The sequence below is a fragment of the Xyrauchen texanus genome, chromosome 25, assembly GCF_025860055.1.
Source record: "Xyrauchen texanus isolate HMW12.3.18 chromosome 25, RBS_HiC_50CHRs, whole genome shotgun sequence".
NCBI lineage: Eukaryota > Metazoa > Chordata > Actinopteri > Cypriniformes > Catostomidae > Xyrauchen > Xyrauchen texanus.
Window position 1 is genome coordinate 39,044,542 of NC_068300.1, and position 27,647 is coordinate 39,072,188.

Consider the following 27,647-nt stretch of genomic DNA (forward strand, 5'->3'; position numbering starts at 1 on the left):
CTTTGTACAATGCTCTCCTACATTCAAGCATTAAACAACTATATTCATTAGATTATGCATATAAATATGGTGGAGACACAATGTATATGCTGCCAGCACATGTTTCAATTTAGTTGCATTTTCCTCCATGCCCTCTTTTCAATTTGAACACTTGAGTTATCCAATCAAAACCAAATTTGCATTGAAGTGAGGATGAAAATATGGCTGAATATTGTCAGTCAATGATTGTTTGAATTTAATCTCTAGAGCCTGCGGTTATACCGTAGAACCAAGTCGTTTGAACTGTAGAATCCTCCAGAGCCAACCACAGAGGAACTAATTCTCTGTATTTAAGACTTCTTTAACCCTCTGGGGTCTGAGGGTATTTTGGGCCCTGGAGAAGTTTTGACATGATTTGATATTTGTGCTTTTTTTCAGTTGCTTAAAAACATAGTAATGGCTAAAGTCTGATAACACTGTATTCAGCACAAACTGGGCTACAATAATATGTGAGCAACACGTGTGTACAGGTTTGTATTTTTGAGAAAATAATGTTTATGCATGGTTTTTGAAAAAACTAAAATTTTAAGTCTCTGAAATAAGGCCATATAACACACACTAAACATTTGTCCACAAGACTTTTGAGAACTGGATCTTGTAGCCTAGAATTTCTGCTACAAAATGATGTGAAAACCATCCTGTTCACTCATTCATCCAAGACAATATAGTAATTTAACTTTTGTAAGACAATTTTAGTGTTGAAAGGTAATATGCGAGGAGGCGTGAACTATCATGAATATTGAAATAATTTACACCTGAGAGACAAAGACCCTCCCCTGGGCCTATCAATGAGGGATAGAGAATGAATGTGAGGAGACTTAATGATCCAAATCAAGTATTAAGTTAAAAGAAGTAATCTGACAATACATTTTCTTTACATAAAGACTTTCCTTAATTTTAGACCTACACTACCATTTAAAAGAAGTCTCTTCTGCTCACCAAGACTGGATTTATTTGATCCAAAATACAGAAACAACATTGATATTCTGAACTCTTTTTACAATTTAAAAGAACAGTTTTCTATTTAAATATATTGTAAAATACAATTTGTGATCAAAGCTGAATTTTCAGCATCATTATTGCAGTCTTCAGTGTCACATGATCCTTCACAAATCATTATAATATACTGATTTTCTAATATGGGCGTATTTAAAGTGCATTTTACTCATTTAACCTGAACACATATTTGCAAGTACAAGCTTTGTTGATGATAATGAGGCATTATAAACACTAGATAAAATATAATCTAAACATTCATATTATTTTTATATCATATTACATATCATATTTATATCATATAGCATACAATTTAAATGCCTGCCTTAGCCGAAACAACATTTACATGTAACTAAACTTGCTTATTAAGACATATTTAAAATGTCAATACTCTGAATCCTGGCTGGCAAGTCTGGAAACAGTCCCACTAGTAAAATATGAACATGTTTATATAAAATAGCATGTCAACTAATGAAAACTAATTTACTTACTCGTCTGAAATTTTATCCTTGGCTGGATCAAATCTCTCTTCAAAATACAAACGTTCATTTAGACATTTTAAGCTTTCTTTAGACATGTTTCATGTTTGTGTGATAAGAATTTGCGGCGTTTTAAGTTGTTTCTGCTGTAATGACGAAAATATCCAGCAGGACGCGCCAGCGCATCAGTCGACCCCAGAGGGCTAAAGTTGAAAGTTCCCGTAATGCACCAATCTTATTATTATTTTTTAGATGTTATTGTGACTTTGGTTGCATAATTAACTGCTTTTGTTATTTTATTTATTTTGGACTCTTGTAGCCTCAATGTCTGTACACTTAATAGCAAGGAAAGACTAAGATTTTGTATTTTTTTTTAACTATAGGCCGATCAAGTGGTTATCGACCTTTTCCACCACCTTAGTTAAGTATTGGTAAAATTCACTACTGGTCGAACTCTAATTATGGCGTATAATTAACATGATAGGTATGGCTTATATGAAGCTACATATGAATAAACTGCCTCATCTTAAAGAGCAAATATTATGTTTTTTTAAACGTGCCTAATTTTGTTTTAAAGGTCTCATACAATAGATTTACATGCATCCAAGGTCAAAAAACACTTTCATTTGCTCATAATTTAAATTGCAGCATTACCTATTTCCCCAGAGAACCTACTCTGCTCTGATTGGTCAGATGTCCCAGTCTGTTGTGATTGGTCTACCGCTTAGTTTAGTGTTTGAGGGCGGGTCAAAGCTGTTTGCGAGCAGCCAATGAAGACTAGAGGAGGGTTTTGTGTTATAAATTACGTAGGTTAGTACAGGAAGGTTTGAGGTGTTCAGGTTCTTTCTATTGGGAGTCAATAACTCCAAATGTGGTGCACTTTGATTTTTGAAACTTTGCAGACTTTTTTACATTCACAAACAGCTATATAACACTCTACATGAAAGGTAATATTAAAAATAACATAATAGGTGCTCTTAAGGTTAGTGTGGGGCTTAGACAATTATATTGTTCATTGCAGTTATCTGTTTGGAAATGAATCATCAGATGTAATTTTGTAATTGTGACAGCTCTAATCACACCTAACATGATTAAATCACAGAAAAGTGTCAGTTGAATTAGTTTAATGTTTTGAATTGTTTCACAGCCCTAGTCATTTTATTATAATGGTATTGGTATACATTAAAATATACTTTGTTAAACAACTTATTTTTGGATAATCCAATGAAATAAATAAGTTACTAATGAAAGTACTTAAATCTCATTAAATTCTTAAATCTTAAAAGAAAAAGACTTTTAATTACAAATGAATGATAAATCTGGCATAAACGCAAACACAGCGTCACATTTTTAATGCTTAAAAACAGAAGACTATTTTTACTTGCTTGTTTGAGGTGTACGTATATTTCCTTCTGAGCCAATAAACTCTCACCTTGATAAGGATCTTTTTCTTGAGCTGATTGGGCGAGGGGAGACCGTCTGCTGAGATGTCCACTGCTTTGGTCAAGAGCATCTCTCCAAACACTTTCTTGAAGAAGGTGGCCATGTTTCTCTGCTGGACTATGCTGCAGTGGTCTTCAATGGAGAGGACGATGGGATAGCTGTATACAAACACACACATACATGATGATCTAAATCATCACAGCTGTTAAAGTAGAAATGTTGTCTGTCGTGCATCATTACAGAAGTCACTGTGGGTGCTTTTCCTTCACCATCCATTTAAAGAAGTTTGTGTTTACTCAATTATAAGCACTAAAGCTACACTATTTGGTAGTGCATATAAATATATCACCATATACACAGAAATAGAAACACACCGTGGGAGATCATGCAGACGTCATCATTATCTTTATGCAGAAGTGTGACATATTTGACACTCACTCAGACGTGACAAAAGCATGTTCTTTAATGGTGTGCAGCACATCGCTGAACTTAATCTTTGTGGTGAGCGTGTGACCGTGATAGATGACGGGCATCCCATCAGGACCGTCCCAGCAGTCCACTGCACAAACACACAAACTGCATGAATATACAAACGCAACAAACACACTCTACAGTACAACAAACTGAAATATAAACAATCATCTCACACACTAGACCACAATTCTACTCCTATAGATTTAGTCCTAAAGAAAAGGATCCTATAATTCTTATCCGAAAGTGATTTTATAGTTAATTAAAAAAATAAAATAAAATAAAAAGAAATTCAAATGTAGTTCTTAAAGGAATAGTTCACCAAAAAATATTTTTTTTTCTCACCATAATATCACTCCAAATGACTTTTTTTTTTTTTTGTATGACTTTCTTTGTTCCATAAAACGCAAAGGAAAAATGTAAGTCTTCACAGGGTTTATTTGCCATGTCATTATTAATGATTTGATTTAAGAGCGAATAAACACTTTTGTGCTGTTCATCGAACAAAGTGATCGTATGGCTTCATAAGACTTGGAATATAGTGTATGAATTTTGCCGATAATGATTACTGGGAATTTATGGTGGGGTATTTTGGTAATTTTTTATTTATTTTTACTTGGCCGAAAAGTCACAAATTTTATGACAAATATACCCTGTTAAGACTCCTGAAAAATTCCCCTTTTGTGTTCCAAGGAAAAAAGAAATTCATGAGTTTGGAGCGACATGAGGGTGAGTAAAAAATGAAAATTATCATATTTGGTTGAAATATTCCTATAAATAAATTAAAAAAGCTAGAACATAGAAAATTACTACTAGAAGAAATAAAAAAAAAAGATAATAATAATAATTTTATGACTTCAATGCAATCTTATAAAACAATATCAGTATATTAAAGTTTACATATTTCAGAAGTTGTTTGTATTTGAAATACTCAATAGTAAGAGCAGTGAATGGTGGCATGTAACATTAATAATGATTGGCTGGTGAAACTCACGCTCGATGCATCTGCAGCCCATCCGCAGACAGCGTGCGTACGCCTCCAGAGACGACTCGCTGGAAAACTGGTCTCCTGTCAGATAGCTAAAAACACACACACAAACACATGTCAGGGTCTGTGCACCTTGGTAACTGCCTAGCAACCAGATGGGGTTACCCTAGCAACCAAGTAACAAATCACATATTTCTGCACCTGAATATCACAGAGACTTCCAGTTTCTTTCATTTGACTCAGGGTAGCAAGGAGCCTTTTTAGTATTACTTTAGTAACTACCTAGCATCCAGATGGGATCACCCTAGCAACCGAGTAGCAAAACACACATCTCTGCAGCATAATATCACAGAGACTTCCGGGTTAGCTCATTTGACTCAGAATAGCAATGAGCATTTTTACGATCACCCTGGTAACTGACTAGCAACCAAATGGGATAACCCTAGCAAAAGTCTGTCTGTCTGTCCATCTATATATCTATCTATATCTTAAGCTTTCAGACCAGGTTTTTTCAAACTTTTTTCATCTAGCTAAACCAGTACACTTCAACTCAACTTAATACATTTATATTTGAAATGAGAACATAATTATATAGTGGAAAGTCCAAGTGATAGTCAAAACAGTCGTCAAAAAGTGAAATGATCACATTGCTATGAAATGTTCAGATGGACCATGATTTTTACTGTTTGCTCAATTAACTTATTTAAAATGCAACAGAATTCTTAAGCATTTGGTACAGTCCATCCATGTTCACTTAATCCAATCGTGTTGGGACTATGTGAATAATATTTGTTGCATCAATGTATTGCTAAACTTGGCAGGGAATTTCCAGTTCCCAGCATGCCTTCTCATGCATCAATAATAGGACGATTTTCCCGATAATTAGCATTTTTAGTTTTTCAGATGTGCCATGCAGTCAGGGGAGAAGGGCCTTGGTAAGAGAGGTGACCAAGAACCCGATGGTCACTCTGGTTGAGCTCCAGAGATCATGTGTGGAGATGGGAGAAACTTGCAGTAGGACAATCATCACTGCAACACTCCACTGATCTGGGCATTATGGCAGAGTGGCTAGATGGAAGCCTCTCCTCTGTGCAAGACACACCTAAAGGTGTGAAAAAGCACCTAAAGGACTCTGACTGTGAGAAACAAGATTCTCTGGTCTGATGAAATGAAGATTGAATCGTCTGGCCTCAATTCCACACATCATGTCTGGAAGGAACCAGGCCCCATTCATCACCTGCGCAATACCATCTCAATGGTGAAGCACGGTGATGGTAGCATCATGCCGTTGGGGTGTTTTTTAGCGGCAGGCACTGGGGGACTGGTCAAGGTTGAAGGAAAGCCGAATGCAGCAAAATACAGAGATATCCTTAATGAAATCCTGGTCCAGAGTACTCAGGACCTCAGACTGGGCCAAAGGTTCACCTTCCAACAGGACAATGACCCCAAGCACACAGCCAAGACAAAGCAAGAGTGGTTTAGGTACAACTCTGTGAATGTCCTTGAGTGGCCCAGCAAGAGTCCGGACTTGAACCCAATCGAATATCTCTGGAGAGACCTGAAAATGGATATCCAACGACAGTCCCCATCCAACCTGACAGAACTTGAGTGGATCTGCAGAGAAGAATGGCAGAAAATCCCCAAAACCAGGTGTGCAAACCTTGTCGCATCATTACCAAAAAAGACTTGAGGCTGTAATCGCTGCCAAAGGTGCTTCAACTAAGTACTGAGTTAAGAGTCTGAATACTTATGTCAATGTGACATTTCAGTTTATTATTTTTAATATATTTTCAAAGTAATCAAAAATCTGTTTTTTGCTTAGTCATTATGTGGCATGGAGTGTAGATTGATGTGAAAAAAATTATTTAAAGAATCCCAGGAGATTCCAGCCCGTCTGGCTGTTTTGGCGGCACGAGGGGGACCAACACAATATTAGGCAGGTGGTTTTAATGTTGTGGCTGATCAGTGTATAATCTATACATTTTCACAATCAGTACTTTTGTTTTGTTCTCTAGTAAAAATATCTAAACATCCTTAAAACATGACACATTTACTTGCTAAGCTAATACAACTTGTTTTGTGGAAAAAAAAAACTTTTTTTTTTTACTTCCTGTGGCAAATTGTGATTTCTTGTTTTACATTTGCATACATTTTCATTTATGCATTTGGCAGATGCTTTTATCCAAAGCGACTTACAGTGCAATTATTACAAGGACAATCCCCCGGAGCAACCCGGAGTTAAGTGCCTTGCTCAAGGACACAATGGTGGTGGCTGTGGGGATCGAACCAACAACCTTCTGCTTAACAGTTTAGTGCTTTAGCCCACTACCCCTATGGCAATTATGCTTGATATAGAAAATAAAATACAATAAGATGAAAAATAAAGTTAAGATATATTTTCTGAAAACAAAGTGTATTTCATATTTTGTCAAGTAAATGTATCTTGTTCTAAGGATGTTTAGATATTTTATGAGGAAAAAAGACAAAATTTCTGATTAAGAAAATGATTCCTGGAAGTGTGAATCAAGTGGTTAATACATAAAGCCAAACTATTTACAGCTAATGCTAGGTGTTAGAACATTCATTTGTGGTTTAAATTGGAGGAAGCAACTAATTGAAAGTACCGATACAGTCTTGCAAAGAATATCCACAACTACCCATAAAGTCTTAATTTAGCTCCATAATCATCGTTTCGTAAGAAACGAGAAATCTCTCCGCTCATCTGCTGTTTTCAGATTAACAGACAAATACATCTATCACCTCTAACGATGCTGGATGAAGCAATCTACAAATCACATTTTCTAGATCTGTTAGTCAGACTTTGCCAAATTATTGTTTTAGTCTGACTGAAATTGAAGTTTTTTAAAGTGCGTGTAAAACTAATGATTGTGAATGAAAAGTTAACTGGGATAATAACAGAGTGAACCAAAGATTCCACTTTCAAGGCCAGGGGAAGATAATTAGTCCACATAAACAGGTCTTTGTTCAATTTCACACGTGCATACTGTACATAACTTATATTTGCCTTTAAGATATACATCTTAACTGGACAATAAAAATAGCTTCATTTCATACACTGATCATAGACAGGTCCATTGTCTGTATGAATGCAGTGGAAAATAAGAGTAGCATTGAAATATGTCTATATGGCCTATTGGTCTGGTGCACCTATTCATACAGTCGCCCCACACAAAATATTTCTATGCAAAACGGTGAATCTAAATAAATAATCTTGATTACAATATCAAGGGAAATAACTGGCAATCATGATTTGTGTCCAAATCATGCAGCCATGTTTACGTCAATCATTCCAGTGATCACGGTCATACTCACGTGTTGTGTGACGAGGAGATCCAGTAATGGGACAGGGGGTTGTTCATGTCCTCTGGCCGCACCTGATCCAGCTGAGAGTCCCAGATAGTGTTCTCCTTAGAGAACAGATACGTCAGGAACTGAAAGCCAATAAATTAAAGAAATATTAGTTTGATCATATTTTTCCTCACAATGTTTCCTTAACATCAGATAAACATCTTAAAAGATCAGATTTACAAACATACTAAATCTTAAACAAAGGCATCTGCTGAATGTCTTATTGAGATCAGAGACATACATTGTCTTATAGTTGTATTGTAGATGAGCAAACAACCTAAAAAAAAACGTCTTCCAGATGTATACGCACACATAAAACAGATGTCAGGGGATGTACAGTACTGTGCAAAAGTTTTAGGCACTTGTGAAAAATGTTGCATAGTGAGGATGTCTTCAAAGTAATGCCATAAATAGTTTTCATTTATCACTTAAATGTCATACAAAGTCCAGTAAACATAAAAAATGTAAATCAATATTCGGTGTGATCACCTTTGCCTTAAAAAACAGCACCAATTCTCCTAGATACACCTGGACACAGTTATTCTTGGCAGATAGGATGTACCAAGCTTCTTGGAGATTTCACCACAGTTCTTCTATCTATTTAGGCTGTCTCAATTGCTTCTGTCTCTTTATGTAATCTCAGACTGACTCGATATTCAGTGGGGGACTCTGTGGGGGCCACGGCATATGTTGCAGGGCTCCCTGATCTTCTATTCTAATGTTTTCTATTGGCAAAAGGAATGTTTGGGAGTCTAACATTCATGTTTCCTATTGACACATTAAAGCTGAAGATATAAATAACCATCTTAAGACAAATTATTTTGTGAAACAAGACTTTCTGGACGTGTCCTATCAGGGGTCCAAATGAAAAGGCTCTAACAGTCTGTTGCCAAATAATGTGTGCCTTCATTGCTAATACAAGCAGTTCATGAGTTATAATTAATGTTGATGATTCACTTAATAACCTGTTTCCATTTATATTGCATGTTTCACAGATCAATATCTCACAAAGTCTAATCTAAAACAAGACGTCACAAACTAAAGCCACAAGCATCCTGGATGACGCCTCTTCTGCAAAAGCGATGCACCAAATTAAAAAAGCGTCTTTGCATTGCAACGCCTTTAACTTGTTGCATGAATGAATGACTCTTTAGTTATTAGTAATTTAGTGGCAAGTTCAGATGACATCAGGTCATATATATTAGGTGCAGTAACTGCTAATATCATCAATGCCTCATTCAAACAGTTGAACGTTTTTGCAAATAGTACATAGAAGTTTAAAGGTCCACATTATGCGTTTCAGTAATAAATGAAGTGAGGTGAGTAAAACAGGAAGTGTTGTAGGTGGAGCGTTACCTCATCCTGATGAAAGTACGGCTGATCGATCTCTCGTAGAGGATCCTTCAGGTAATGGAACATGAACTCCTGCACCTTGTTATTGTCTGTGGCCCAAAGCTCCTGAAAAACATACAAACACATTATTGTAGTACAGTATTGCAGTACTCTGTACCCTCAAGGAGTGGGTGATATGGCCAAAAATATTATCAGGATAACTTTTTCTATATGGTTTCATATCAATTTTTAGCACACTATGCATTTATACCAATAATGGGGGAGGAAATGCATTCCACATGTTTGTTAGACCTCAAGAATGAATTAGAAATAACATGTTTGTTTACATGTAAACTCTAGAGGGTAAGCTAACTTTAAAGTATACTAGGTTTAGGATTTAACTCCACTGAAAGACTTTGTGATGCTCCACACTTCAGACAAGTCTGTGGCGGTAATGACCATAACTGGATTGCCAACCGCCAATAAACCTCACACGAAGGAGAAACACTTTCTTGCCTGTGACAGCACTATGTATCATGAAAAAACATTTAACTAAATATTACATAAATAAACAGCAATGGTGTTGATGTCGCAGTTGCTGTTGGGTGCAGTCGATAGCTGTATTGCATTGTCAGTGCAGTCTTGTTCGGCTCGCAATTATATCATATTAGCCGAATAGCTAGCTTGCGGCAACCTAACCTCATTACCAGTTTCCATGACAGCAAGGCTATGTAGCCCCTAGCCTCAATGTGATTCAGTTAGCTAGTTTAGTGTACAACTTTCCCGAACTGCTGGAGTTTTTAGCGACATGTACCTAATCCAATCTTCTAGATGTAGAAAGTTTATCATCAATATCTAAAGCGTTTTGATCAATAAATATCAATACCATTTTATCACCCAGCCCTACCCTCAACAAAAACACCCCACACCGTACCAAGGATGGTTGACTAGTCGTCCACAAACAGAGTAGTCCATTATGTTTTTTTTTACTAAACAACCATGAGATACAACTTTAAGTACAAGTTAAGCTCAATCGTGTGGCATAATGTTGATTGCCACATAGACTAAATTTAGCCTTGCCACCTTATTAAAAAAAAAAAAGAGCAAAAATTAAGGTTACAGTGATGCACATACAATGGAAATGAATATGGTAAAGTTTTGGATGGTTTAAAAGGCAGAAATGTGAAGCTTATTATTTTATAAAAGCACTTACATTAATTCTTCTCTTTTTCTGATTAACACTTTTTATTGATTCATACAACCGACAAAGAAAAGCAAAACATATATTCACAGAATCAACATTTAACCCCCACTATTACCCCTCCCCCTACCGATCCCCAACCTGACCCTCAACAAACAACCCTGTGGTCACATGAGTACACACACACACACACACACACACACACACACACACACACACACACACACACGTGTGTACAATTATAACACACATTTAAAACTATACTCCTCTCTCCACTGCCCCTCCCCAAGAGCCCTCCAAGAAGGCAAAGTTCCAAAGCCATCTACAGCAGTTGCCAAAAGTATTGGCAGACATACATTTTACGTTTTGCAAAGTTTGCTGCTTCAGTTTTTGTAGATAATTTTTTCACGTTTCTATTGTATACTGGAATAAGTTTTAAAGGCTTTTATTGGCAAAAACACTCAATATATGCAAAGAGTCAATATTTACAGTGTTGACCCTTGTTCTTCATAACCTCTGCAGTTCACTCTGGCATGCTGAATATCAGATTCTGGGTCAAATCCTGACTGATGGCGATCCATTCTTGCCTTATTAGTGCTCGGATTTGATCACAATTTGTGGGCTTCTGTTGGTCCACTCGCCTTTTGAGGATTGACCACAGGTTCTCTATGAGATTACGATCCGGGGAGTTGCCTGGCCACGGATCCAAAATTTCAAATGTAATGATCTCCGAGCCACTTCATTATCACTCTTGCCTTGTGACTTGGTGCTGGAAAATGCACAGATCATACCAAATTGCTCCTGGATCGATGGGAGAAGTTGCTCTTGCAGGATGTTTTGATACCATTCTTTATTCATGGCAGTGTTTTTGGGAAGAATTGTGAGAGAGCCCACTCCCTTGGATGAAAAAGCAACCCCACACATGGATGGTCTCAGGATACTTCACTGTTGGCATGACAGGACGCATGGTAGCGTTCACCTTTAATTCTCCGGACTATCGATTTTCCAGATGTCCCAAACAGTCGGAAAGGGGCTACATCAGAGAAAATATCTTTGCACCAATTTTTGCGGTCCAATCCTTGTACTTCCTGTAGAATTTCAGTCTGTCCTTGATGTTTTTCTTGGAGAGAAGTAGCTTCTTGCTGCCCCTTCTTGACACCAGGCCATTGTCCAAAAGTCACGTGAAGATGCACTCCCACCAACCTGCTGCCAATATTGAACAAAATCTGCACTGGTGGTGATACGATTCCATAGCTGACTCCTCAGGAGGAGACGGTCCTGGCGCTTGCTGGACACTCTGGGACATCCTGAAGCCTTCTTCATTGCAGTTGAACCTCTCTCCTTGAAGTTCTTGATGATCCGGTAAATGGTTCTTTCAGGTGCAAAATTCTTTGCAGCAATTTCCTTGAATGTGAGGCCATTTTGATGCAAAGTGACGATGACGGCACGTCTATCTTTAGAGGTAACCATTGCTAACAAGAACACAATGATTGGAAGCACTTCATCCCTCCTTTTATAGCAAACAGTTTGCTCTTATAATTCAATCAGAATGATGGAGTGATTTCACATGACTAGTACCCGTTCACACTTTCCCAGATACTGCTGATATGATTAGTGAAATTATGTTGGCTGGTCATTTTGTGCCAGGACCAAAAACAGTGAAATTTGGGTTGTGATAAAGTAAATTTTTTGGCCAATGAAGCTTTTTGCAATCATTTAAAATGCATCAGATCACTCTGCACAATAATCTAGAAACAATGTGAATCGACACCAACAACTGAAGCAGAAAAATATGTGGAAAAAAAATATCTGCCAATACTTTTGGCCATTTCCTAAAATGCCGCTCCATCTGCCCATCTCTGTGTACCAATCTTGAAATGAGGGCACTCCAGCCGACTTCCATCCTCTTTGAACAATCTGTCTGCCGATCATAACACTGACTAGGAATAATTTCTTATGTGTTATCCCCTATATTAATGACTGCCCCATCACGAAAATACAGAGTCTGGGGCAAAATAAAATTTGAGGGCCCAATACAGCACACATAAAACTCTGAACCTTCAACCAAAATTCTTGGATCTTAACACACTACCAAAAACATGGGTTGTGTCTCCATTTTCTGATTGGCATCGCCAGCAGGTGGTGTGTCTTTCAGACCAAGTCTATACAATCTAGAGGGGGTCCAATAGAATCCATGTAAAATCTTAAATTGCATAAGACACTCCCTTGCATCTCTAGATGTAGACTTGATGTTTTTAGAATCCTAGCCCACACTCCCTCCTCCAATACCAAATTTAAATCTTTCTCAAATAATCTCTTGAGAGAAACTCTGTCCACTGGACTCTGAATTAGCAGGGAGTAATACATTGATGCCTCATGACCTTTCCAAAAGCAGTAATCACCACTTCCAGAATATCTGCCGCTTTAGGGGGGTGTATGCTACTCCCAAAAATAGTACAGAGCAGGTGGCGCAGCTGTAAATACCTAAAGAACTGAGATCTGGAAATCCCAAAATGTTGAACCATATTTTCAAAAGGATCTCAACACTCCACTCTCAAAAAAGTGACCGAGCAAATTAACCTCCCTCACAATCCACTCTGACTAGAAGGGGACTTATTAATACATCATTTTGGGTTCAGCCATATGCTTGAGGCTACATTTAAATAAATGTCTGAATTAAACACTCTGGACACTTTTGTCCATACCGAATGCAATTGTAAGATAACAGGGTGTTACTTAACTTCTCCGGTTAGTTTAATAGAAAGGCTTTGTAAAATCCATCAATAGATTAAAGTTTCCTGCCAATATTATTTCATGAGGGGTGCCAGCAGCTTGCAATATCCCTTCAAGATCTATAAAAAAAGCACTGATCATCAATGTTAGGTGCATAAATATTAGCCAAAATATGCCCACCACATATCTTCCCTAATTGTTCAGCTTCCTGCAGAGAAAGGTGCGTTTCTTGAAGAAACACTATATCATATTTCTTATATTTAAGAAGAGAAATAACCTTCATTATTTTGATGGGGTGCCCCAACCCATTTACATTCCACGTGTAAAGAGACAATCTTAAATACACAAAGAGGATGTAGCTTTATCCATATAACGGTCCTAAAGGTGTATTATTCTACAAAATATACTCCAGCTGCCAAGCGGAACCAGCACAAAAATAGCATGCAGATTCTTCAGACAGTCAAATGAAGATTGGATATAACTTAAGTTTAGTAAGTGATTTTATCACACTAAAATCATGTTAACACCCATAATGTTTACGTCTTGTGGCTTTACTTTTAAATATTTTAGTATTTTAATGTTTATGGATTGGCCCCGTTTACTTCCATTGTAAGTGCCTTACTCTTCAGTGAGCCAGTCCATTCGGCTGCAACATGAGTGCAAGCAAATTACTTACTCCAATGACTTAGTCAGAAATACTCCACAAAATAAACTCTTTGACAAAGCACAAAGAGCATGTAGAATTATCCAAAAAAAAAGTCTGAAGGAGCGTTGCTCTACAAAATAAACTACAGCCGCTAGGCGGAACCAGCACAAAAAGAGAGCGAAGAAATCTTTAAACATTCAAGCAAATGTTCAGTGAGCCGGTCCATTCGTCTGCAACGAGAGTACGGCTTGAGGGCATGTTAATGTTTTACGGCCATCCTTAGCATCTATTCACAATTTGGCTGGGAATATCAGTGCAAAAGCAACCTTCCGTTGAAGTAAAGGTTTCTTGCATTCCTTGAATCTATCACATTTCTCACGTCGAGATCGCAAAGTCTGGGAACAACAAAATGCTGTGGTTTTTCCAAGAAAGCCTTCCTTTACTCCTCGCCTCGTGCAACACAAGATCTTTATCGAATGATCTCAGAAATTTGGCCGGAATTGATCGTTCTCCTTCCGCGGATTGCCGAACTGGAACATGTGAGCTCGCTTGATTTCCAGCTTAAGGCTTGCTATGTCGAGCACACTCGGAAAGAGCCCATCTAGGAATTTCATCATATCCGGTCCTTCTTCGCCCTCAGGAATTCTGACAATACTGACGTTATTCCGCTGGCTACGTTTTTCCAGGTGCTCCAACTTCTCTCAGACATGCTCCAAATCCATCTTGGTTGCTAGCAGATTAGCAGATAACTCCCTCTCTGATGACACCAGAAAGTCGATCCGTTTCTCGACATCCAAAACTCTTGTAAACATATCAGTGAATTACGTCTCCATGGCAGTGATCAATCAAGGTATCACAGCAAGATCCTCCAAGTCAGCAAAGACCTTTGTCAGCATTGCCGACATGTTCAACATCTCTCGCCGCATTTCCTGCATCTCTCCGACCAAATCGGCTCCTGTGCCCGCAACCTGCTCAGGGGTGTCGGCTTGAGCATGTTAGTGTCTTTTAATGTCTCCAGAGCATGAGGATTTTGAATTCTTTGATATACTGTCCTCCGAGAACAGTTATGGAACAGATTGTATCTTATCTCACCGGTCTATGTCATAAAAAAAAGTATTAAAACTAGCAAAGTGCGCAGAGCTGGCCGTTCACAAGGCCGATCCTCGCATGGCGTCACATAACTCCCGTTCATTTTTCTCTTAAAACTTATGTATTACTTGAGCTATAAAGTTGTTTAAATAGTCACTATTACATTCGTTTTAGGGTTTACAGCATTACGTCGCCAATGCCATGGCAACTAAATTGTAAAATTTAACACAGAAAAGTTTAGTAAGTGATTTTAGCATACTAAAATCATGTTAACACGCATAATGTTTACGTCTTGTGGCTTTACTTTTAAATATTTTAGTATTTTAATGTTTATGGATTGGCCCCGTTCACTTCCTTTGTAAGTGCCTCACTCTAACCCAGATTTTCGAGTATTTCTGCAGCCTGGAGATCTCCAAACAGGGGGTGAAACTCCATATGAGGGTGGAAAAATTCCACAAGGGGGCAGAGTTAATCCAGAAGGGGGTTGGGCCAACCCCAAAAGGCACTTCCACCCATTGTTAGGGGTTGGCGGCTCTGTATGTCTTTGCAGGTGGTTTTCCCGCCCCTTTTCGAGCTCAGCCTACAGTAATACCTTATCCAGATTCTATTTTTATAAAAAAATTTTAAGGGACGAGTTCAAATAAATTTTTAGAGTAATCAACATTTTGCCACAAATGCTGTCGATTGATCTGAACTTGTTAAACAGCAAATTAATTTTGTATTTGTTTTTACAACTTCATTCAGGACAATCCCCACGATGACAGATGAAGTACGTCCAGGAATCGATTTATTTTACTCAGCTTCATACCTGAAGAATGTACTTTATCAATGGCCTATCAAATGCAGAACATACTTTGAAAGTACACAAATTGAACGCAGTTTGTGTTATACCATCAGCACAGTAAAATCAAATTAACCACCTTCCACAATTTAAAGGCAATTTCTGATGGACTTCCATATTTACACATAATCTGAAGGTCACAGCTTTGTACAATAAAATTTTATAAATATTCAGGCTATTTTTTTGTTGAATATCTGTCAGTTATCCTATTGAAGGGCTGCATAATCTGCATCATTTTGTAATTGTTGGTCTACTTTAGGTGACCAGATGACAAAGACCAAAAAAATGGATGTGTGAATGGATCTCTCACCTTCTGATGTTCAATGAGGAAGTTCTGGAAGTCCTCCAGCGAGATCTTCTGCTCAGGTCTCTCAATAAACCTGCAAAAACACGACAGATCAGTCGAATTGTGGTTGTATACATCTTGAGACAGAGGAGGATATGTGCAAATGTTGAATTTGTCATTGTTTGCTATGATGATTAATCTCATATTAAAATGAGCTGAATAAAGCCCAGAAATGAAGCTAATTCAAAGGCATTACATTATTGTAGTAGACAAGTAAAGCACTGAATAGAAGTCAATTTACTGTTATATGTAATATGAACATAATCCTATCACTGACCAAAAGTCCACAGCAATCCATTCTGAAGTCAAGTTAATCTAGTCCAAACAGTGCTTTTACTATATATATTTTTTTAAGTCTTTAAATAATTGTGCATGCATGAAAGAAGAGAGTGAACGATACCTTTGCAGCAGAGGAATCTCCATCTATAAGAGAAACAGCCATGGCAATTGTGAATGTAATACATTTAATGCATGATCGTGTAACTAAACCCACTTAAATCCAGTAAATCACACTAAAACACAGACTGCCATCTAGACATTTAAACCCCACCTGCACAGACCCATCAAAACCTTTTGAACACATCTGATGAGATATCAAACAGCATATAACAGCAAACAATTTATTTTCATATACAGTCTGCTTGACATGAGTGATTAAATCAACCAAGGCAAACAGACACACACACACACACACACACACACACACACACACACACACACACACACACACACACACACACACACACACACACACACAGATGGATTGGGAGTACAGGGGTCATTCGGGTGCCGTGTGTGTGCGCGTTGTTTAGTGTGGCCTAATGGCTTTTAGCCGAGGGATCTTGCGGTGTTTTAAAAGGGTGAGTATTGACGTGAAGGCCATTTGAGAAAAGGGACAAACAGTGATGTCTGATGGGCGTAAGTGCCTCAAGAGTTGAACGAAAATGGGTCTACACCTCATATAATACACAAACATATAAATAACACACATGAATAAATTAAAGTGTAACTTACTGATTTCTGTGCATCAAACATCAGACTGCGGTACAACTGAGCAAAATGACTATACGATACATCTCCATTCCTCAGCTCTCCGTCCTATCAAATATAAACAAATAATATTCAAATGAATTCAATTGATTAATATTTTTTTTTATATATAAATTTAATAAAAATCAAACAAAAACAGTAAATAAAATAAATAAATAAAATAAAACCACTTAAGTTACAAAAATAAAAAGGTAAGAAAATGAAAAAAGTTAATAAATGAACAAATAAATTAATGAAAAAGAAATGAGATTTCAAAAATAAAATGAATGCAGTAATATAAAAATAACAATTAATAAAAACAATTACAGAATACAATTTCATAAATAAAATAAATGTATACAATATAAATAAACATTATAAAAAAAAAAAAATCAACAAATGAAATTACAAATACAACGAGAATTAAAATAAAGAAAAAAACATAACCAAAAATAAAAACAATGCAAGTAAAAATAATATTAATAAAAAAAAATAAAAATGCACAACTTAATAAATAAAAAAGATTTAACAATTAAATTAAATGAACTTGGACACAGATTAAACCTATATATACACAAAGAAAATATTCATGAAATATTATCACAATTTACACAAACTGCTAATTAAATATTACAAAGAACCCATAAAACAAAACTAAAATGGAGGAATAAAAATAAATATGGGTGTTACCGGAAGTTTCTCCCGTAAGAATCTCATGTTGGGAACTCTGTAGTTGACTTGACACAACATACTTTTCAAATCCTTACAGGAAATTCTGCAAAGAAAACACATTTTGGAATGCGATTATAAAAGTGTTTCACATTGTGATGTCAACGGTCTGATTTCTGAGGAAGTCCAGTATTGTTGCAGGACAATTAAAACTCCAAATGTTCATTGCAGTATTTCATTCATCTAAGTTTGTGTGTTCTCATCTTTGTGATTTGAAGAAAAGACCAAATAAATTCTTTTAATAAATCAATAAAACATTCTCAAAAAAGTTCTCTCAGTGTTAACCTTATTAAACGATGTCTGGTTAAACTTCCCATTTGTTTTGATGTATGTATACATGTACTATATGTGCATGTATATTGTCTGTATACATTTGCAGAAATATGCTTGTTGTATGCTAGTTTCATTTAAACAAATGCATGTTTGTAGCATATTTCATGTGTAATACATACTGCATATATATATATATACACACACACACACACACATTAATGCATTACATAATATATTTAATACTGAACATATAGATTATATAAATACACATACATACAAATAGATATTTATGTGTGTGTTTTTCTGTATTTTAGTTTACTGCATGTATACATGCGTAGCTATACACACTTTGTTACAAAGCGAAGAGGCAACTTTCCACACTGTGTGGATCAGATCGTTCACTTTTATTTGATTTGGTCACAGATGTTTGGCAAACTTTAAATGTCACGTCTCTACACACGAGCACCGTTTCAACTGAACACAACACCTTAAACGGAGTCTCTACACCCCTCCTGCGTGTGCATGTGTGCACTCCTACACACGCATTCATGTTCTGATCTTTGTTTCCTGTTGCAGGATGTGCCATCCCTGAGTTCTATTTACTCAAAAGAAGTGTGCGTTTGTGTGTGAGTGTGTATGTGTTCGGGCTGATAAGGCTCAGTAAGTCTGAGTCAGCTATTCTTTTTTTCTTTAAGTGTATATCGTAACGTAAAGACACTCAGATAGATGAGGTTGAGTTATGAACATCAGTTCAGCAGGAAAACCTTGATTTCAAACACAGACCATTGTCACCTCTCAACACTTCACACACATCTACGTATAAAACATGGCTAATGACCAGAAGCTAGGCAATATAGCCTTTTATATAGTGCAACAGAGACGGTCCACTGGCAGAGGTTCCGGAGTGTTTTTCCTAAATAACTGTATTATCAAGAACCATTCATTGTAAAGGTGTTCCCAACTCCTTGAATTCAATAAAAGCTCTAAGCCCTCAACCAAACCAACCAGCATTGAGATGAATCAACAATAACAACTTTGATTTGACCAGACTGTTTACTTGATGTCTTTATCAAGGGAACGAACGAGCTACTTGTCGCATCTTTTAACATAGTAATTGCCTTTTTAGCTCCAACGTTACAGCAGTAGCTCTCAACTGGTTTTGCGTCAGGACCCAGATTTTACTGTCGAACTGAAGTGGTGACCCAAACGAGAAAAAACAATAACTTTCTTTTATTACATATAAAATAAATTCTCTCTCAGCTAATGCTCTTAATTATGAAGGAACCTTCTAGGCAAAATTCAAAAATAGTTATATTTTATCATTAGTTTTTCATCAAATTGGCCACATTTTACCTTTTTGAAAAAAGTCTTGAAATTGCATATATTATGTTGCATAAATATTTGTGTAACATTTGTATTGTACTTGCAGAATACAGAAATTACTTGCACAATTTACATTGATATGTAGAACATGTTCTTAATCGGTACTGTCTCTTTAAGATTACCGGCAACAGTCAGTAAACGCATATACAGAGAAAAGACAAGCTTAATTTTTTTAGCAAAAAATAAATAAATATTTATTTATTTTTATTCAACTTATTGTAAAAAAAACAAAACCAGAAAGGGTATTAAAAGAGACATTATTCAATCCGTGGATCTTGTCTTTGTACACAAAGAACGAGTTCAACCAAACTTTCAATCTCGACACGCAGAGAAAGTACCTCTGTGTGAAACTTTCCACTTTACTACTCAATCTCCGGTGAGTGATTTCTGAGCATTAACTAGCCAGTGGCTAATCACAGACATTTTGAGTGACTGAATACTACATTTCTACAATGTCATCTGAAACTGAAAACGTTTGATTTGAATATGTCCAAGATGATAAACATGATTTCTGAATGAAGTTGAAATCACACCGATTTGTGGCTTCTACTGAAGCATACAGTAAAGTCTTAGGAACATTATATGCCTCACAAAAACGTCAGCTGTGTTCGAAATGATGCACTATACTCTTACAATATACTATGCACTTAGTATACACAGAAGCATTTTCTGTTTAACAGCTGACAGACGTGACGTTTCAAATGCTCACAATGTGTTACCGCTTGCTTTAGCGCATTAGCCAAACTCGGTTCAACACTTGAATCTCAACAAATGTACATATTCGCGTGGGGTGATGATAAAGGATTCAAAGTACATTTGTAAGGTGCTGTCTTCACTGAAGTTTTGCTAGTTGCCACAATCTCCATTAGTTACAACTGCTTTGTCAGACCAGCATCATGGCCAGGTAACTCTGCCCCTTCCGCTACCTACGGCAAGCCACGAGCACCAAGTGCATGAATGGTCCGACATTTCACTCTCTATTTTAAGGGTTGAAGAGGTGTATCATACGGCAACTCTTTTTCTTTTTTGCATTTTCAGTGTTAACATACTACTCGCACTACAAAATTATGTAGAATAGTGCAAAAGTGTGGAGTTTGGGACGGACCGATTGTCTTAAGATATTCTAAATTTTTTTGCTTTAGGAAATATGAATTTTCGATTTTTAAAACATTTCTTTTGCCATCAATGAGTCAGTCTGGAATTACATGAAGTGGCAAAAGCAATTGAGACAGCCTAAATACGTAGAATTGTGGCAAGTTTTCCATGATGCTTGGAACAACCTGCCAACAACCTTGAAAAACTGGACACAAACGTAGGACAACTGGGACTATTTTAAAGTCATATGGTGGTCACAACAAATATTAATTTAGCTTTTTGTTTTTCCTTTACTGCACTTTGTATAAAGTTAATTGATACATAAAAATGACAAAAAAAACATCCTCACAATAAAACCTTTTTCCACAACTGTATAAAACCTTTGCACAGTACCATATACCATTATTTAACCACTTTGGAGCTTGAAAGGTCAATGTATACATTATACATACAAGTCTGAATTTGAGTTTGAATTGGAGTTTTATTTAAAGAAATTGTACTGTTGTACTGTATATAAACTTTTACATGCAAAATCATGATTTTAAAGCATACCTGTCTTCCCTGTTGCGATCCACTGTGTAAAACTGTTTTCTCAGCCACCTGAGACAAACAAAAGAAGAAAAAAAAAAAAGACCAATTGACCAAGGAACACATTTTTAATTTTTTTAACTTCCCATACATTCGAGAGTGCTGTATAAGCATATTAAGCATCCATTTATTGAAATTACAATAAAAATAAGCATTTTCTAGCTAACAAAGTAACTGAGTGGAGCATAGCTACAAAACTACATTATATGACTTCTATAAGATTTTCAAATGTTCATTCCCATGACTTTTCCAGACCTGGACATCACAATTTTGGAATTTCCTAATAGTGGGAACCTTGATTATAGAGTCTGAGCGGATCTTAGATTCACACATTTATGTTTGACTTGCATGTAGCAGACACACAGATCACATGACCTTAATGGCCGTTATCAATCAATATGTGATGGAGTGTAGAGCAGGGTGAATATAAAGGTCAAAAGGTCACCTCTCTATCTGCAGGGGTGTGGGGGAGCGGAGTGTGTCTGAGACCAGCCAGGTCAAACCCTTTACCCACATCACCATCTCCTCGTCTGACGTCGCTGTCATAAAAATAGAGAGAAGAGAAACGACAACATCTGAATGCGTGGGTATCACAGGAAGGTTTTTAATACTGAAGAGTACAGTGGTATATGTAACAAATAGTAGCATGTCCACAGTTAATGACAAGAACTGACTGTAGCATCGCTTCTTTGCAGATGAGCCTTTGATATTTTGTGCACAATGCAATCACATTCAGACATTTCGAAGTGTGACCTAAGGGTCTGATTACTTTTTGGGGCCACTTTATACAATCCACTTACACAATATTGTGTAAATACTGTATTGCACAGAAGTATATAGTACTTATATAAACCAACAGATTTGTCTGGAAAGTAGGGGCCGTTACCTGCAAGACTAAGTGCTTTGAGTCGAAACTCTGTCCCGTAGAGAATGACGAAGCAGTGGGCCTGATCCGGCCGAGCCGTCGAGTCCTCCACATACCGCTCAAAGTCACGTGACTTCTGTCCAAGCCTGATCTCTTTAATCTCCCGAATATCAACTGAAAAGCACAGAAAACATAGACTTTAGGACTGCAGATGTAAGACGTCGTCTTAGAGAATTACAAGTCTTTTAAACATTCCCAAAAATGGTTAGATAAGAAATTTGTACGATGAAACAGAGAGCTTGAAACATCACTGTTTAGATATTTAACAACATTCATCAGTTGTCTCTGGATGTGTTGCTGCTATTATCACTAATGTCATGTCTTTATATATGACCTGATAGCCCTATTTGTACAGTAATTATTTCTAAGGGGACATCAGTTAAAGAAAATCTGTAAGGCTCCTTTGTGATAAAAGTCATGTATTTGGATGGGAACTCATTCACTGAGGACCCAAAAGGCAAAATACAGCAATTACACCAACAGTGAAATGGAGCTCAGTTAAGCCAAAGCAGTATGTTGAAGATGGTTAACCTTTAAATGCATACCTCGGGTCTTTAATGACCAGACCTCATTCCACCCCCTTTACCTCATACATTTTTTGGAGTTATGCCCATACCTTTTCAGTATTCATCAACCTTTTTTCTTAGGAATAGCGTAACAAAAAAGTCATAATTGCAAAAACAAATTTTTTTTTACTGCTTCATTATCTAAAGTGTATCGAGTTATTAGTGATATATATATATATATATGCCGGGTTGCTAAACACCAGAGTACGTAATAATGTTTGGTGAAACGCCAATGCATTTCAAGGGTTAACTTAATGTTGACAAAAAGGTAAATTGCATTTTTTGTTTTATATTGATCATCTCAGAATATGGTTATTTAAAATTTTTGACAGAAGGATAAAATGAGTCAAGAAAGAGTCACACTTGAAATATGTTTTGTTCAATGCCCATGTGATGTCATCACATACAATTATTGGATATAAATTTTGTGGTGTCATTTTTCTAGAGAATTTATGGTAATTCTCAGTATCTATAAATTGCTGGATCGTTAAAGAGGAAATGTGTCATGACAATCTTTGACAGTGACAACAGGAAAGATCCGGCAAAACAACCCCCTACCTCCGCGTGGTGAGGGACGGGCAACGTCGTGGGCAGCCCCATGGGGGGGAGGGCCAATAGAGACTGTTCCCTCCCTGCTTTTTTTTTGTCATGGTGCTTTGTAGCCACCACAGCGGCCAAATGGGGGCTTTGGACAGGTGCGAGGGGCTGGTAACCCCTTCACCTTCAACTAATTACCACTAAACCACAAATTAAAACTTAAGTAAGTTAGTGCTGGAGGCCCTGGGGGGACAGGCGTCTATGACGTCTCCTGGCCAAACTCCATCTGGCAGAGCCAGGAGATTGAATCCTCACCCTCGGGGCTCCTCCAGAAACAACAAAAAGCCGCTAAAAGCCACGTGGAATGTTCGAATGCTCACAGCGGAGGAGAGGCTGCCACTCCTCTGTCGGAAGCTGGACCGGTACCGTCTGGATCTCTGTGGTGTTAAGGAGGTCTGGTGGATCGGCTCTGGCTCTTGCCAATATGAGGGGTGGACTGTCCTCTACTCAGGGCAGGAGGCTGCCAAACAACAGGGAGGGGCTCTTCTTCTGAACAAAAGAATGAAGGGAGTGTTGCGGTGAGGTGTGGGAAGCTGTGAGCCCCAGGTTACTTTGGGTTCACCTTCCCATCAACCAGAGGCGAGCAGTGGTGGTCGTGGTTACTTATTCCCCACCGAAGATGAACATCCGTGGAGGGATGCGGGAAAGGCCGATGAGTCAGGTGCCTTCTAAGACCTCCTGTCACAAGCGCTGGCTAAAGTGGAATTATCATGCTGGGTGATTTCAATGCCCGAGTTGGTCATGATGCTAGCACCTGGTCAGGAGTGATTGGAAGACATGGGTCAGATCAGCTCAATAACAACGGTAGGAGGCTGCTAGATTTTTGTGCAGCCCATGGGCTTGTAATTACCAACACACTGTTCCAGCATCGGCGTATCCACACAACATCATGGATGCATGCCGGGTCCAAGCAAGAACATCTGTTGGACTACATAGTGATGGAACAGTGGATGCGGGCCCACGTCCTTGACACCAGGACCTACCGTGGAGCTGATCTGCCCACTGACCATCGACTTGTCATTTGTAAGATGCGCCTGCCATTCTTCCACTCCGGTGGTGGGTGTAAACCCAGGACCCCTTTCAAACCCATAGTGGCCTGGTCTATATTTGTTTGACAGGGAAGCTGTGCGCAAACAGGAATATATATATTAATTTATTTATAAAAATAAATAAAAAACACCCCAGAAAAAAGGGCACTTTCTCTCGAGGAAAAAAAAGGGCAGGTGCTCAAGCCCCCTTTGATGTCTATGTGTGCACGTGCCTGAGGGTGAGTAAATGATGAGAGAAATATCTTTTTGGGGTAAACTCATTTTATTTGAAAGACTATCTAGGCACATAATAACACTGCATTGCTGTGACTGTTTATAACTATTTCAAAATGTACAAGCTCACACTTTAAATGGTCAGTGCTTTGATTTTTAAATGATTAAAATAGCAACAGATCAGAGAATAAAATGGAGATTGAGTGATTATTTTTACGTTTTACATGCCATTCAAAAACGTGGCATTTTACAACGTAAGAGAGAAATTAAAAAAACTTTAAATAATACCATTTGTACTTTTCAATGACTTGGGATGTCTATGTTCAGGGCGATTTGGAGCTTCAAAGTTCCAACAGAGAAATTCCCTCCCCCTCCCCTCCCCACACACACACAGACAGAATGGCAGGGCCACTATGTCTGTCAGAGAGAGACAGAGAGAAAAAACACAGAACGGGAGGGGGCACTCTGTCAGAGAGAGAAAAATTCCAAGAAATCCACATTCAAACCACAATATCTGACTTTCTGTTGGTCGGAGCTAATGACTGTAAATTAGAAAGTTGTTCAGCTTGACGAGAACAATATACACGCCGAGTTTTGTAACTGTAGATAGAACTAACTAAGTTATAACACACTTTATGTGTCCTTTTTTAGTCCTAAATCAATTTCCTCGCCACGGCCAAACCGTTCGAGATATCAATAATCCGTCCGGAATGTAGCATCCTCAACGTCTTGACTTCATGCCGACCGAGTTTGGTGGCGATTGGATTCATTCTCTAGGAGGAATATATATAATTCCAGAGCATGTGTTTCCAAACAACCCATAATAGCCGACTTCCTGTTGGGCTGGCGTAAAACTTAGAGCACGAAAGTTGTTCGGCCCGATGAGATCTACAAGTGTACCGAGTTTCATATTATTACATGCAAGCATGTTTGATATATGGACAAGTGTTCGAATCCCATTCCAGGGGGCGCTGTCGAGCCCCCCTGCCACGCCCGGGTACCATCTTCGGCCCGGCCCTGATGGCCGTGGGTTCTGACCCGTGTGCAAAGTTTCAAGAGTTTTCGAGCACGTTAAAGGCCCCAAAACCTTGAAAAACAAAAATAAAAGCATTCTCACTCAACAGCCAAATCATCCCCCTCCCCCCAGACACAGAGAGACGTAGGGTCAGTGGGAGAGGCAGAGAAAATTCTCCAAAACATCCACATTCAAACCAAAATATCTGACTTTCTGTTGGTCTGAGCTAATGACTGTAAATTAGAAAGTTGTCCGGCTCGATGAGAACAATATAATTACTGCGTTTTGTGACTGTGGGTCAAAGTGTAAAACCAACCCCCTCACTTTTGTCAAAAGGTGGCGCTACTGAGCCCCTGCACCACACCCGTTTCTGAAACTTTGCACATGTCTACTGGCTAATAAATGTGATGTGTCTGTCGAGTTTCGTGCAATTTCAAGAATGCTAAGAGTCTCAAAAGCATCAAAAAAGAATATTCAAGTTTGAAGCATTGCCGCGGCAACAGTATCCAAGATATCAATAATCCTTTCACATGTCTACATCTGCCTTGTGTTTACATTACACACCAAAAGTTTTAAGTAAATCGGGTAAAAATAAGAGGGTGATTTCAAAGCATTTTGAAAGTGACACACTTCCTTCTGCCAGTTGGTGGCGCTATAACTTTGACTCACAATAGTCACATCCATGCGATCGGCCTGTTACAGCGAACACACTGCTGAAGTTTCATCGAGATCAATTAATGTATGCAGAAGTTATAACACACTTCCTGTTTCTCTTTTCGCGCCATCATTTCGTTTCCTCGCCACGGCCAAACCGTTCGAGATATCAAAAATCCTCAATCATCCTCAATGTCTTGACTTCATGCTGACCGAGTTTCGTGGCGATTGGTGGAATTCTCTAGGAGGAGTATTTCAAATTCCATTGCATGCGTTTTCCAAACAACCCTAAATAGACGATTTCCTGTTGGGCTGGGGTAAAAAGTAAAAGTATGAAGGATATATGAAACGATGAGATCTATATGTGTACCAAGTTTCATATTATTACATGCAAGCGTGTTTGATTTATGGACCAAGTTTTGGACCCTGCTCCAGGGGCTCGTCGAGCCCCCTGCCACGCCCCGGTACCAGCTTCAGCCCGGCCCTAATGGCCGTGGGTTCTGACCCTTGTGCAAAGTTTCAAGAGTTTTAGAGCACGTTAAGAGCCCCAAAAGTGCCCGAATAGTCGTAAGAAAAATAATATTCTAACGAAAACAATAGGGCCTTGCCTTTTCAAGGCTTGGGCCCTAAATATAGCTGCAAGCAACAATGACGGGACCAAGCACCATGGGTCCATTTCCACTCGGTGGCTTTCAGAAAACAAAGCATGATGAACACAGCAACAACTCAACATTAATGTAAACTTGGACCCTAAACATACAATATGTAATAGATATATGCCACCATACCAGTTCGACTACAACTTCATGTAATTTAATTCACTGCCATGACAACACTATTAAAAATATCAAGCATCCCCTCACAATTTTACATCAGCAGTGTCTAAACAATAAGCAATTTGGGTAAATGTAAGAGAACTTTTTCAAAGTCTTTTGTAAGTCCCACACTTCCTGCTACCAGTTGGTGGCGCTATGACAGTGACCCACAATAGCCACATCCATGTGATCAGCCCCAAGAAAAAAACATACAACTCAATTTGAATCTAAATCACGCACGCAGAAGATACGAGACACTTCCTGTTTGCCTATTGTTGCTATTCATTTAGTGAATCACCCTGGCAACACCGTTCGATATTTAAAAACTAAAACAATTTAGCATCTTCAATGTCTTGGCATAATGTTGTCTAAATGTGGTGAAAGTTTCATGAATCACCATTTCTATCCATCATATAAATTTTTTATTGTAATTTAAAAATTTTTGTTAACTGATTAATTTATTACAATTAAGTATTGAAAAAAATAAGTAGTTCTAAAGATTATATTGTAATGAAATTATTTACCATTTTTATTTATCCATCAACCGGCTTTAAATTAACAAATGTAATTCATGGAATTAGGTGTTAAGATAGTGCAAGTAGATTTTAATATGAGCAGAGAAGTCATTAATGCTTGCAATTTCGGTGCAATACTGTTGATTTTTTTCCTCAATGCACAGTCAAATAAATTAAGTACATTAAATTTGAGTATGCATTTGTTATTCATACGCACAACTGTTTAAA

The 27,647-nt window shown here is 37.8% G+C and overlaps 1 protein-coding gene across 1 annotated transcript in view; it reads right to left on the reverse strand.

Moving 5' to 3' along the window:
* The window catches only part of LOC127618715 (1-phosphatidylinositol 4,5-bisphosphate phosphodiesterase gamma-1-like), a 71,177-nt gene that overhangs the window by 24,406 nt on the left and 19,124 nt on the right, over positions 1-27,647 (reverse strand). Inside the window, exons 3-14 of the mRNA XM_052091324.1 lie at positions 21,957-22,109; positions 21,516-21,609; positions 21,035-21,082; positions 17,693-17,777; positions 16,988-17,071; positions 16,374-16,396; positions 15,938-16,007; positions 9,142-9,243; positions 7,750-7,868; positions 4,423-4,508; positions 3,396-3,516; positions 2,947-3,115 (exon numbers count right to left, since the gene is read on the reverse strand). Coding sequence (XP_051947284.1) covers positions 2,947-3,115; positions 3,396-3,516; positions 4,423-4,508; positions 7,750-7,868; positions 9,142-9,243; positions 15,938-16,007; positions 16,374-16,396; positions 16,988-17,071; positions 17,693-17,777; positions 21,035-21,082; positions 21,516-21,609; positions 21,957-22,109 — 1,154 coding nt within the window. The remainder of the gene's footprint in view (positions 1-2,946; positions 3,116-3,395; positions 3,517-4,422; positions 4,509-7,749; positions 7,869-9,141; positions 9,244-15,937; positions 16,008-16,373; positions 16,397-16,987; positions 17,072-17,692; positions 17,778-21,034; positions 21,083-21,515; positions 21,610-21,956; positions 22,110-27,647) is intronic.